The following is a 12,933-nucleotide window of genomic DNA, read 5'->3' as shown; positions in this document are numbered from 1 at the left end:
GGTGTCCCCAGCCTGGGGCAGGCAGCTGGGGAGCAGTGGTTTCTGCCTGCCAGATGTTCTGTAATTAGTGTGGGGAGGTGATTCCAGCACTCTGCACTGCTCCCTCACCAAGGGTTTCAGCCTCAAGGTGGAGGGAGGGGAGAGGAATGATGGAGTGTCAGCAGGGGGGACCGGCCGGGGACTCCTGATCAAAGCTGTTTGCTGGCAGGCAGGGGCCAGGGGAGGAGGGGGTGATCTGCTTCTGACCCAGGCAGAGAAAATGAGGGTGAGAAGCGCTGACAAAACACATGGTTGCACCATGAGCTGCCTTCTACAAAGGCAGGGAGGGGGAAAAAGCTTCAGAGTCAATTCCTGGCTTTCCTGCCCTGCTGCAGCCCTGTGTAATGTTCCTCTGGAGGCAGCTCCTGCCCTGCAGATAAGCAAAGTTGTGGAGAGACACAGAGGTGGGGGAGAGGCTGTGACTAAGAAGAAAAGGGGGACTGGCTGGCTCCAGCTGGGCGAGTTTCAGTGCATCTGATCTTCTTCAGCCTCTCCCAAAACCAGTGTCAGAGCAGGAGCCCTGGCAGGCAGAAGCAGGCTATGGAGTGCAGCTCAGTACGGAGGTGATTTGGAGAGAGGGATCTGCATGGGATTCTCTAAGGGAGCGTGGCAGGGCAAATCCAGGTGGCCTGTGATTCTCTCCCCTCCAGGCCCTTCTGTGCCCCCTCTCTCCTGACCCTTCTTGCTAGTCCTGCTTTCATCCCCTTTCATCACTCCTGAGCCTCTTGTGCTCACAAGGAGTGATACAAGCGCAGTGTGGAAGGCAACAAGACAGTGTTAAATGCTGCTTCTCGTTTCACATCCTGAATTTAAACAGTGCTCTTATTTCTCAAGGTGCAGTGGAGGTTTTGAATGCTCTCAGTCAATGTGGGATCAAGGGCATGGGAGATAAATGTTCCCTTGTAGTCTTGAGACACCTCCCACGGTAAGCAGTGTATGGGAAGGTTTGATAGTGTTACTTAACTGATTAATTAATTTTAAACCTTGCTAACAAAGCTAATAAGTTAATTCCAGTCTCGTAATCATTTCCAATCCACCTCTCCCAGTTTGTGTTTTTTTTCCTACTGTCTTTATTCAGATCATAAAGTAAAGCTGCCACTTTCTAACTGGGCCAGTTGGTTCTGATGTGGGACACATTACATGTGAGCTTGGCAGCCCTTTGTGGTTTTGCATTCAGCCCTACCATTACAAGGGGCTTTTCCCCAGCTGCTTCCCTGTTTCATAAGCAGGTCTGTATTACCACCAGGCAATGTTTAAAGGATTCACGAGGTTGAGCAGAGCACTCAAGAGCAGAGCCCCCTGATTTCGTCCCAAGAGTCTCTCTATAGCCAGTGTTTTTCACTGTTGGTGCCAGCCACCTTCAGACACATGGGCTGCTTGCAGGGGACTGATTCGTACTCATTCTCTGCCTCCCTGGAAGTTGCCTGGGATTATTTCATCCTCTTGTTTCATTGAATTTGGTTCCATCCGCCAGCCGTTTCTCCAGCAACCTTCCAAACGCAGTCAGGAAGGGAATTAAAGTGTACTGCCTCTGGAAAGGAGAGGATCCTCAGCTCTTGAGTGCCCTCATGAGGGATCTGCAGAGCCTCTCCTCAGCCTGAGCGTAACTGCACAGTCCGGCCACAGCGGGGAGAGCCCAGTGGGATGCCTACCATGACTTTCCCCCCTCCCTGTGTGGGGAACGCACTTGCAAGCTGAATTCTTCGAGCCTTTTCATCGCAGGCTCTCAGATCCACATCCCGCAGGCTGAGGCCAAGATCCTTTGTGCGGTTCATTGTGCGGCTGCTCCCCCGCAGAGTCGAAGGTGGGAGATGAACACAGATTTAAGCTCCCATTATCTGCAAACCTCTCTTACAATGGAGGCTTTGTTGGCCTCAGAGTGACCCCCGAGGGAGCAGCCCTGTGGCAGCGGAGCCTGTGCACGGGGCTGCAGGAGGGCTCACGGGGTTAAAGCTCGACAGGAGAGACGCGGCTGAGCTGGGTTCATTCCTTCTCTCTGCATCCTGCCTTCTGCCAGCTTCAGCCCGTGCTGGTGCAAAGGGGTGAGAAGAGATGTGACATCATATGCCTGTCAAAGGGCAGGGTTGGGGATGACAAGGTAATGTCACCTCGCAGGGTCACATGGATAATCAGCGCTGAGCGGTCCAGACTGGCCTTCCAAACTGGGTTTGCCCCTCAGTTGAGCTACTGTGTTATTTTCAAGGTGGTTTTTAAGGTTGTCGAGCACTTTGTGGCAGCATATGCTTCCCTGTAGAACTGCTGCTGCAGACTGGGACTAGAAAAAGGGGAGAGAGTTGGGGGGGAATGATGCATTGTTTAATAAGACAATTAAAAAAAAAAAAACAGGATTTTTTTTTTTTAAATTTCAGGGGGGGTTTGGTACATAAAGACTTGAAAATGAATTTTGTTTTATAATTGACATAAAAGTAGGCAACTGATAAGCCCCAGCCAAACCTGCGGCCTTGCTGTGCTTGGGTGATGTGTGTGTGAGCAGGGATAGGTGCTCCCAGAGAGATTACCAGCTGTGGGGTGATGGATTGGTGCCTGGGAGGAATAATTTACCTGCGATGCTGCAGAGCTGGGCCGTGTCCTGCTCCATCCTGGCCTTGTGCTGACCTGTCACAGCCATCAGAGAACTGATGGGAAGGGGGAACTTTAGTTTATCTGCTCTTGGCTGTGACACCTCTGTGTCACCTGCTGGTCTCCCCTGCCAGGGGCTCTGCAGCTGCTGTGCCTGTGCCCCAGGGAAGCATGTGCTGGAGCACAGGGCTTGGTAGAAACCTTGCTGGGGGTCGTACTGTCCCCTCTGAAGTGACCCCAGGACCAGCCCCGGTACTATCCAGTGGTGATACTGGATTTTTATCTGAATCTTTGGCCTAGGACCAATTCTTGTCCTCTGGCATCAGACAACAGGAGATGACTGATGTTTACCTCTGGCAATGGATCACATAAACATCTATGTGAAAGCAGATGCCAATGTGATGAGTATTTAGGTTGTCAGGGCCTGGACAGAGACTGAAGAATATCCAGAATAACAGGGTAAATCCTCTTTTTTTTCCTTTATTTTCCCCCCCTCCAGCCCTCTCTCTCTTTAGGCCAGAGCTCAGCAAAGTATTTCACCACAAAAGTAAAACCTAGTGTGTGCTGAGGTTGTGAGACATCAAGTGTTGAAATGAGAAATATTTGCTTTCTGTATTTCTAAAACATTTCAGTTGTCGGTGGATTTCAGTTTCATTATCATCACTGAGTATTATGCAAACCCCCAGTGTGTTTCAGCCTGGGTTGAATTCAGCAACTCTTTGGGGGTTTGTTTTTAATTTTGGCTTAGTTGGGGAAAGCTGTAAATATTTGTCCCAAACAACTGAGAAAAATGCTGTTTGGAGTTTTTCCAGGAGCAACAAATATTCACTTTGTTTGCACAACTACAGCCCTGACCTAAATAGAACTTTGTCCAATATGATGATCTCTTTTGCTTATGAAAATAGCTAGGAAAAAAGAACAGAATAAGACAAAACTCCAGTCTCACTTGGCTGGTTTCTTTCACAATCTCATCATTTATTTTTAAATAGAAGTCCTGTTTCAGAAGCAAGCAGATATTCTGTCTTTCAAAGGTCATAAAAATATTTCTGTATTGGAAGAGCTCAGGTGGGTGACATGGTGATGTGCCCAGGCAGTGTGGAGCTGCCTTTGCATACCTTGGCTAGGCATTGCAAACACAGTTTGTGAAACTGAGATAACGTTAAAATAGAGATTTCTATCAAAATATGGGCAGACCATGATTAATGCTCTGCTGGTTCTTACATCAATACCCACACTGAACTGTGCAGAGCAAGATACAGTGTTTTCTGTTACCAAAGTAGTGTATAGCAATAGAAAGGAGGGAGGGGAGGAAGCAACCTGTATGCTGTACAAAACCATGCCCTGGGCTGCCCTGCTAAGTTGGGCTCCAGCAGGCAGCTCTCACATCTAGCCCAGTGTTTGTCACGGTTAAAACCCCCATGGTCTTGTCTTCATGTCTCCACCCAACCAAAAAGTCTGTTCTTTGCTCAGAACAAATAACCCTCCCTTTTCCTTTGTTTTGTCCCCTCCTCCAAGTTAATGGCCACAAATCTCCTGAGACAGGTCAAGGCACACAGCAGGGGGAAAGAAGAGACAGGCTGTGGTTTTAGGGCACAGGGCTGTGCCTCAGCCCAGCCTTTGGTGGAGCAGATCAGCAAGGCACTGTTGGCAGGAGATCCATCCGAGGCCAGGGTCCAGTTGCTGTAAGGGGCACTCAGAGATGCAGCTTCTGAGAAACACCATCGTGTCCTCGATTTGTTCTCGTTCAGATACAGAGCCTGGCTCTGCAAGGCCTCAGTCTGTGCTGCACTATGGAAATGAGCCACGATCTGTGACAGCTGCTCCTGCTCCACAGGCACGTGGGGCTGACACTGGGGCTGCCTGCTGGGTTATTATAAATGCTGTAACCAGCAGCTATCCCCCAGGTGTTCCCTGAGTTGACTGCTCTGCCCCACAGTGTCTCTAGGACTTCTGTGCAGAAGAGGAGGCACGGTAAGAAACCAGCCTGCTTTGTTAAGGATTTGTAGTGTTAATGGCAGATATTTTCTCTTTACCAGCTCCCCTCCTAGTTGCTTTACTGTATTCCAGAGCTCCATCTGCCTGGCAGGGAGGCAAATGTAACCTTGGAAGGCAAGGACCTGGTGTGCTATGTTACATGTTTGAAATATCAGTGTTAACATCTAGGTTCATTAAGAAAAAGTCACCTGGGAAGAGGCTGGCAGAGGCTCCCAGCCCTGCACACAGATCAGAGATCTGGGTGAAGAGCAATCTGTCCTGCAGGACCAAAGCTGATGCACCAGCCCAAGGAGAGAGTCACAAACTTTGTGTGGCAAAGGGATCAAGTGGACTTCTTTTAAAAAAGAGGTAGCATTAAGTTGCACTGTATTTCTTATTCTTTTACCTGTGTAAAAGAATAAGAAATACAGTGCTTCACACAATCTAAGCAACAGCAAAACGTTTCATTGTTCTCTGGTTTTGGAGCTTGTTCTCTGGCATATGGGATCCCCTCTGTTAGTGCAGTGTTTAAGTGCTGAAAACCTGACATTTCTTGTGGTTGATGTTTAGGGAATCTCTGAATTGCAGGATGGTTGGAACATCCTATATTCAGGATCTGGGCTTTGCTAGGTGTCAGTCAGGGTGTGCAAGTGGGACTCTGTTGGGGCTGACTGGTCAAACCCTTGACTAGCAAACTGGTTTTCTTTTTGAAGCGTGCCTTCAAAATGCTGGGCTTTGGGGAATTTGACCTGTCTGCGTTCCAGCAGCTCTCTGCAAAGATAGAGGAACCTTCTGGATAAGTGTATGGTGAGACTGATGTATATGACACTGGCAAGCTGAGGGGCAAGGAGAGATGAAAGAGCTACTGAATTGCAGTATCTTTCTGTCCATTGTTGTGTACATTATTCATGTATTTCCTGACAGAAACACTACCTGCAAAGTCCTGTTTTTCCCTCCTGCCTCTCCAGACACTGATGTTTCCCTGTGCAACTAGCAGGCTAAAATGCTCACTCTTCCCACCTGCCAGAAGGAAGTGTGTGATCTATCACCTCCAAGCATCAGCTGCCCAAACGACCTGGATCAACTCGTACCTGTCAAACTCTTCCCAGGATGACACGAGAAACAAAGTGAAGAGAAATAACACTGGTTGTGCCTCTGCCTGCACCAGAGCCAGCCAGGGCCATCTTTCCAACCCTCCCCAGGGCTCTGGCTGCCTTTGTGCCTAGGGTTTGGCGTGGGCATGGCAGCCCCCCTTCTCAATGCTCTGCTCCGGGTGGATGGGTAGGACTAGGTGGGCGATGCGGCTCCACAGCCCACTCAGCTTGTCGGAGTCCATGTGGTCGTAGGAGCCGGGGGTCCTGGTGGTGATGAACTTGTCCCAGAGGAAGTCATGGACTCTCTCTTCCAGCTGCGGGAGGCTGATGTGGGTCTCCAGCACCTCCTCCTCCAGCAGCACCGTCAGCAGCAGGGCCACGTCCTTGAAGGCCGCGCTCTCGTGGTCGCAGTACTTGTAGAAGATGAGGGTGGCCCCCGCCGGCAGCAGCTCGAAGCGGTGAATCACCGCGGCGCGGCCCCCGGCGTCGAACGCCGAGCTCAGCTCCTTGTCCACCTCCAGCTTGGCCCGGTCACTCTGGAGCCTGGATTTATCCCTGCCGTCGATCTGCACCGTGCTGGCATGCAGGGCAGCCGAGTAGGAGTCGGCCACGTGGGTGCTGAGGCATCGCAAGGTCTGCTCGCCCGCGCGGGCGGCCGTCAGGATGATGATGGCCGGCTGCGTGTGGTGGGATGAGTTCAGGTGCTTCTTCAGGACCTTGCTCCCACGACTCCAAAGGTAAGGGCTCTGCCCCGGAAACCTCTTCTCCAGCTGGTTGAACTGGAAAAGGAATGCCTCTGTGGCGCTCTTGAGGGTTTGCTGGGAACTGGAGGTCGGGTTGCCGAAGCAGAATATGCAGAAGCCGAGCAATATGAGGCCCATGATGCCAAGCCCTGTTCAACAGGGGAGAGACACGGGATGGGGAACAGAAGTCAGTCACAAGTGACCTGCAGTGACATGCTGGAAGGTAGCTATGATGGCTCTTTTTCCCCTCTAAGACCTGCCCCCCTGCTCTGGGGAAGTGGATCAGATTGGCCAGGAGTGGTGAAGGGGCTGTTGTGAGACCCATGCTCCTACACACCAGGCGAGGGGGCTGCAGCTCCAGGGATGGATTCAAGGCTACAGCTTTGTGCAGAATTTCCTGAGGAAATTGCAGCTGGCCACAAGCTTCCTTCTCCTTCCCCCTCCTCTGTTTTCTTTAGGGTTTGTGGCCATTCAGAACACCACACATGGAGGTGTCTGACCCAGCTAAAGTGCTGTGACCACTGCCCCCCTCTGAGCCTTGCGGGGTGAACAAAGGCCATCGTGGTTCTGCTCAGAAAACAGAGGACAGCAAGGTCCAGATAACAGCTTGTGTCCTTCTCCATGCCAAAGCAGGGTCTCTTTTTAACAGGAGGCATACGTGGCACAATGAGGATCACAATTCCTGCTTAGAGCCCTGTGACACAGGGCAGGACTGGAGGACCATTAGTGTAGAAACCCCAGACCTCCCAGAACATCCCAGGGCACTCCCAGTACCCTGAACATGATATGCCTTCTTCTGAGGCTGGAGAGCTGGAGGAAAAGCTGCTGAAACTGGGCCTGTATTTAAGGGGATGGTTTTTCCCTCAAACCCTCAGAAAAGGCTTTGAAAGGTCCCAAGAGAGAAAAAGAATTAAATGTGCTTCATTACTTGTTCCTGGAGGATCAGTGCCTTCTGGTCGGTGAGTAACATGCAAGGGAAGCTTCTTTTCCTCACCTTTCAGCACGAGGGACTTCTTGGGCTTCTCCTGCTCTGTGTTTTGGGTGGTGACGTTCTGCAGGCAGGACTGAGCCTCTGGGTTTGGGGCTGTGTGCCCTGCAGTAAGAGAAAGAAAGGTGACACTGTTGAGGGAACAGGTAAAATGAGCTGTAGTAAGAAAAGCAAATGCTGCCGGAAGCAACCAGCTGAGGGAAGAGTTAGAAGTGAATATTGCTTTGGGTTAATACTGCTCTGAGTCTTGGCTCTTTGGTTTTGGGGCTGGGCAAGGAGAAAGACAGTGCAGAGTGCAGTGTGGTTTCATGCCTTTCAAAGAAAGAAAAGGAGGAGTGAAAGGAGAGAGAAAGAGAGAAGCCAGTTAATTTCTTATACCTTCTTTCCTGCTTCACTCTGGAAAACTGACAATGGGCAGTAGGGATCTCACCATACCATGGCTCTAATGCCCATGGGAAGTGCAGGCATGTGCACGGTGGAAGAGCAGCAGTGTGCAGCCACCAGCTCACCTTTGGTCCCATGTCTTTTCCTTAATGTGCCTTGGGATCCGATCTCCCGTGTTTCTTGCTCTATGTGCTCCTCTGGCTCCTGCACTGGGAGAGAGGCACTGGTGCTCCTCTCTGCCAAGAGGTCCTTGATGACATCTTCCGTGGCAGTGACATCCAAATGTGTCACTTTACTGTCAGAGCTCAGTGACTTGCTTGCTGATAAAGCATCTTCCTCTGCTTTGTAGCAGCTTTCACACTGACTGGTTGTCTCCTGGTTCTCCCGTGTTTCCTGGTGGACAGGGCTGTCTCCTTTGCTGTCCATTTTACAAGGGGCCAGCCCAGCTGTGGGGAATAAAATTTGCAGACCTCCATTTAGTTTCTTTCAGCCCGAGAACCAACAACTCTTTTTCCTGCTCTGCCTCCTCTAAGCAAAGGCCAAGGTTATCAGCATTTTGGAAATGCTGTACACAGGGATGGGGAGAGACTCACCTTCATCCAAGTCCTTTTCTTCCCGGGATCTTTCTGAGGCACCATCTTTTGTCTTCCCAGGTTCTTCCAGCAATATTTCAGTTTCCTGGGGAGCCTTCTCCTCCAGTGTGGGGCCAGCTAAACCCAGCAGTGTTGTCTCTCCTCCACCAGCAGTTGGTTCATGCACTGCAGAGTCCTGCTCTGGTTTGCAGGAGGTCTCAGACCTGCTTGTCACTGGCTGCTCGAGTGTTTCCTGGGTGGGCTCTTGGTGCACAGGATGCTCTGCTGTGTTTTCCACCTCACCTTGGGCTGGCCCAGCTGTTGGGATCAGAGTTCACAAGCCCAGTGAGCCACACAGGAGTCAGGAATGCCCAGTGCTTTACCACCAACCTTAAAACTCCCAGCTCTTGCACTGCAGAAACATCTACCCCCAGTGAGACAGGGCAGAGAGTAGTGACCAGAAGTGAGAAAACTCATGGGTTGAGATCCAAACAGCTGAATGAGTGAAGGGAAGGGTGAGGAATCACGACAGATTGACAGACAAGCACTCACCACCTCCTGCAATGATGCCAGGACAGTCTCCCAGCAATGGCCACCTTGGAAGCCATCCCCCTTTCTCCCTTTCTTCCTGTGCCCCAGTTTTTGCTGCTGAGTGTGATGCTACACTGTACTCAACAACCCTTTGCCCACCTTGGGTCCCTGCCCAATAAACACACCCCAGGTTATTTGCTTGGCAAGGGAAGGGTGGGGGGGAAGAGAAAGCCTTGATGCTGCGCCAGCACTTTCCAGTAATAGCCAAAACACTGCTGTGTTATCAACATTTTCTTCTGTAAACCCACAAATCCAAACCACAGCACTGTACAGGCTGCTGTGCTAAAGTTAATTCAATCCCAGCCTGCGTCCTCAGTGGGGTGGGCAGGCAATTCCTTCGTTAAGTGGTGTGATACGTTACCACATCTTCCACAGATAAGGGATTTTTACAGATAGCGGTGGATTTGAAGAATTTCTAAGGCTGATGTTGAGTGCAGTTATGCCAGTGCACTTCAAGCATCTGTCTGAAATGATAATTCTGCTTGTGCTCTGTCTCTGCTCCTGTCCTGGAGCTCTCCCTAAGAGCTATGACAACATATAATTAAAAGCAAACACTGGAGCATAATTCAATAGACAGATTCTGAAGCTGAACATGAGCATTTGTGACATATTCTAGATCTTAAAGAACCAAACAGTGCAGCTCAAATTTCAGCCGCTATTTGTGAAAAATTGCTTACAAATGATCAAGCATTATAATAACAGAAAGTGATTATGCTACAATTAGAATAAAGACTGATAAAAATGGCAAGGAACTTCCTTCTAATTTGAGAAGAGAGAAAAAGCTGCACTTGGCATGTGTCAGAATACGATTTTTACATTCTTTGTTGCTGATTATTACAGGAACACCTCTGAGTGCCTAGGACAGACCTGAGCTGGTGATGGCATCACGGTATCACTGACATACTGGTATGTATATTGTCATAACAAAGCTCCTGGAGAATGTAACTACACAGCAGAAAGTGAAACATGAGGAACCTGGAGATATCCTGCTATTCAAGCTGGACACAAACTTGCCCTGCCTCGTCCAGAGGTTTCTCATCTATAGGTGGTGGAGAACTGGCTTATTATTTAGGCATCTGTAGACGGGAAGCACTGGGGTTCATGGAAGAAAGCTCTCCCAGCCTGGATCTTTAGACCTCCTTGTGCTGCCATCCTGGACACAGAGTCTAAACCTGTTGCAGATGGGAATCTAAAACTGAAAGTAACTTGTTCATCTTTCACCCTATTAAAAAAATATAGCAACTTGCTTTTCTTGGCCTGGAAAAGACAGGATTATTTTATTTTTATTTTGCTTCAGTTTCCCATGTCACTGTTAAATACTTCTTGCAAAGGAATTTTCCTAGTAGATGGAGTAAGCATAGGGATTCCCTTACCTCCAGACAGATCCTCTCTTGGATTCTCTTCCATTTTCTGTTTCCCCTGGAGCTGTGGCTTCTGCAGTGTTTCGTTTCACTTTCTCCTTCGGTCATACGGAGCTGTTTCTCCCCGCTGTTCGAGTGGCTGACCAAGTCCTAACCCCCTCACAGACACCATCCCGTCCTGGTCTCGGGAATTCCAACTAAACGCCCATAAACCTGATAAGCAGAAACACAGGAGCGGTGATTCACGGTGGAGGAAGAGGCTCCTCCCTCCATGATTCCCAAGGTGAAAAAGGGTGGGTGTCACCCATAACCAGGAACCTTCAGCCCAGGGGCTGTCAGCTATTTTGCTTCCCATCAAGCTACAAGTAATTCAGGGGTTAATGCGCGTTTGTCTCGGGACGCGCCAGTGGGGTGAGGCACCGGTTTCTCATCCAGATGGACTCCGAGATGGCAGGCCTGGAGTCCGGGGCTTGGCAGGGCACCTGGAATCTCACAGCCCGGTCCACACAGAGCAGTGACCCTGCTGTACTTACCTTCCTGCCTCCAGCATGTTGTATCAGGAGACAGCGGTGCCGAAGGTGAGGCCGCTGGCACAAACACCCCGCGGCCTCAGCAGAGCCCTGCCCGGGTGTTGCGAGCCCGGAGCCGCAGCCTGGCTCTCCTGCACCCTTCCAGAGATCCTTCCCACCCTGCTAAAGCGCTTTTTTGGGACAGGACGGAGGCGGGCTCGCTGGCGTAACCCGAGAAAAGTTGGTGGCTTTCAGAAGCGCAACCGGGCGGCATGGAAAACTCCCGAAGAACTTTCCCCGCGGTTCGCGCGGATTTCTGTACAAAAATCCCGCCCCAGGAGCCTCCTCAGCAGCTCTTCCAGCACAGGGGGGGCACCTCATCCCCCCCTGCACTGCCCCTACAGCGGAGTTTTCTCGCTTAGAGACGCGATTTGGAGGGAGGGGGGTACAATCGCTGCTCTGCCGCCCGGCTCTCGTCCCTGCCCTCCCTGCGCTGTTCCCGCTGGTGACGCTCCGGCAGGAGAAAGAAGTCAGGGAAACAAAGTGTCCTGTGGAGTCGGACGCTTACCCGGGCAGGGTCGGAGCCGGTCAGGGCGGTGAAGAAAAGCAGAGCTGGCTTTTCCGCTTGCCCTTCCCAGAGGCCCTTTGGCTCTGGTGGTGGCAGGGCACCAACACACCCCCTGAATCCTCCGCTGGAAACGTGACGGTGAACTCTGCCCTTCCCCGGCTCCCGGCAGCCTGCTGGGAGCTGTAGTTTTCCTTTCCACAGCCGTTCTCCGGAGCGTTCCGGAAACAATCGTTTCTCTTTTCTTTTTTTTTGTTTGTTTTTTTTTGTCTGTATTTCTACGACTCTGTGGTTGTGCCGTTTCCTCCAGGCACGCTGGATGAGCGGCACCTTCCTGCGTTAGGTAACAGCGCTGCGGATCGAAACGAGGAAATGAGGGTGAGGAGAGAACCGGTTTGAGAGTTGATTTATGAAAAGTGCCACGAGGAAAACAACGCAAAAACGTAGGTAGCAAAGCCCAGACTCTGGAAATGTCGCGCTGTATCAGTGCAGGGAGGCTGGGGGCTCAAGAATATGAAATGGAGGATCTTTAGCATCAGCCTGGTGGGAAAAGGATGGGGAGCCCCCCCAGCGCCCCCTTCCCGTGTGGTCGAAAGACTGCAACTAGGGGGAAGGTCTGAGAGTGTGTTTATCTGCCCCTGGCCTCATTTCGGCAATGTTTTCCCGAAAAAAATTATGTTCTAAATTGAGGTGCTAGCGCAGGGGACAGGTAGGTTCCAACTCCTTCCCTATTTCCCCCTGCCCAGGACATATATCATGGAAAGCAGGAGCATGGAGCATGCCAGGGGCAAGGCATCAGCACAAGGAGCAGTAGCACAGAGATAGCAAACCCCCTCGAACTCAGCTTGCAGCCTTTTCACCAGCAACCCCGGAGGAGCCCAGCAACAAATGGCTGAGACAAAACACAGGAAAAGGCAACTGAAACGGTGCTGGGAAGGAGCAGCCACTCAATGGCAGGCACTGAATGGCTGGGACCCCTCAATCTGGAGACCAGAGGGCTGAAGGGGAGGATGTGACTAATGTGTTTGATTTGACTTCGTTTTAATTTGACTAAATCCTCCCCTTACTAGTACTTGTAGAACAGATTGGGTTCCAAAGGGCAGAAAAAAAATATGTCTTTGTGCTGTGTTTAAGAACCCTTACTGACACAGAGACAGTGTCAGAGGGCTCAAAAAAACGTGTGTGTCACGTGTCCCAGGGGTGTCAGCATGTGCACAGGTATCAATACCAACGCTGGTCCTATCAGGAAGGTGATGAGGAGGTGACGTGTCTGTGGGCAGACTCTGCACATCGTGAACAACCTCTCATTGGGTGCAGCAGAGGCTGTAAAACCTGGGGAGTGGCAAAGCAGGAAGGACAAAAATCAATGTGGCTGGTTCACAGAGGCCAAGGTCACCTAGAGGGCCCTGCTCCTGGCTGGCATCCATCTCACATCCTGCCTTCATCTGCTTCAGTAAGGAACAGCCAAGGAATGGCAGAGAGGAGCTGCGGGTGTCAAGGGCTTCACAAAAAATCAAGGTATTTTACATCCCT

At 50.8% G+C, this 12,933-nt stretch overlaps 1 protein-coding gene across 3 annotated transcripts; it reads right to left on the bottom strand.

The window, feature by feature from the left end:
- Positions 1 to 3,570: 3,570 nt before the first annotated feature.
- LOC116791134 (torsin-1A-interacting protein 2-like) lies at positions 3,571 to 11,582 on the bottom strand. 3 transcript variants are annotated; one of them, XM_032696852.1, is made up of 6 exons: positions 11,404 to 11,582; positions 10,339 to 10,539; positions 8,396 to 8,692; positions 7,928 to 8,248; positions 7,359 to 7,523; positions 3,571 to 6,579 (listed from the first exon to the last, which is right to left on the bottom strand). In XM_032696852.1, the coding sequence occupies exons 2-6, from the start codon at positions 10,370 to 10,372 to the stop codon at positions 5,816 to 5,818; spliced, it is 1,581 nt and encodes a 526-aa protein (XP_032552743.1). In that variant the 5' UTR covers positions 10,373 to 10,539; positions 11,404 to 11,582; the 3' UTR covers positions 3,571 to 5,815. The 3 variants fall into 3 exon arrangements, with proteins under 3 accessions (XP_032552743.1, XP_032552746.1, XP_032552744.1); XM_032696855.1 differs by having other exon boundaries at positions 7,425 to 7,523; positions 11,404 to 11,580; XM_032696853.1 differs by lacking the exon at positions 11,404 to 11,582 and adding an exon at positions 10,860 to 11,333.
- Between the last annotated feature and the right edge of the window lie 1,351 nt (positions 11,583 to 12,933).

Source organism: Chiroxiphia lanceolata, chromosome 9 (assembly GCF_009829145.1).
Source record: "Chiroxiphia lanceolata isolate bChiLan1 chromosome 9, bChiLan1.pri, whole genome shotgun sequence".
In the NCBI taxonomy this organism is placed as follows: Eukaryota; Metazoa; Chordata; class Aves; order Passeriformes; family Pipridae; genus Chiroxiphia; species Chiroxiphia lanceolata.
The sequence above is the reverse complement of the archived record's forward strand: the minus strand, read 5'-3'. Positions and strand labels throughout refer to the sequence as shown.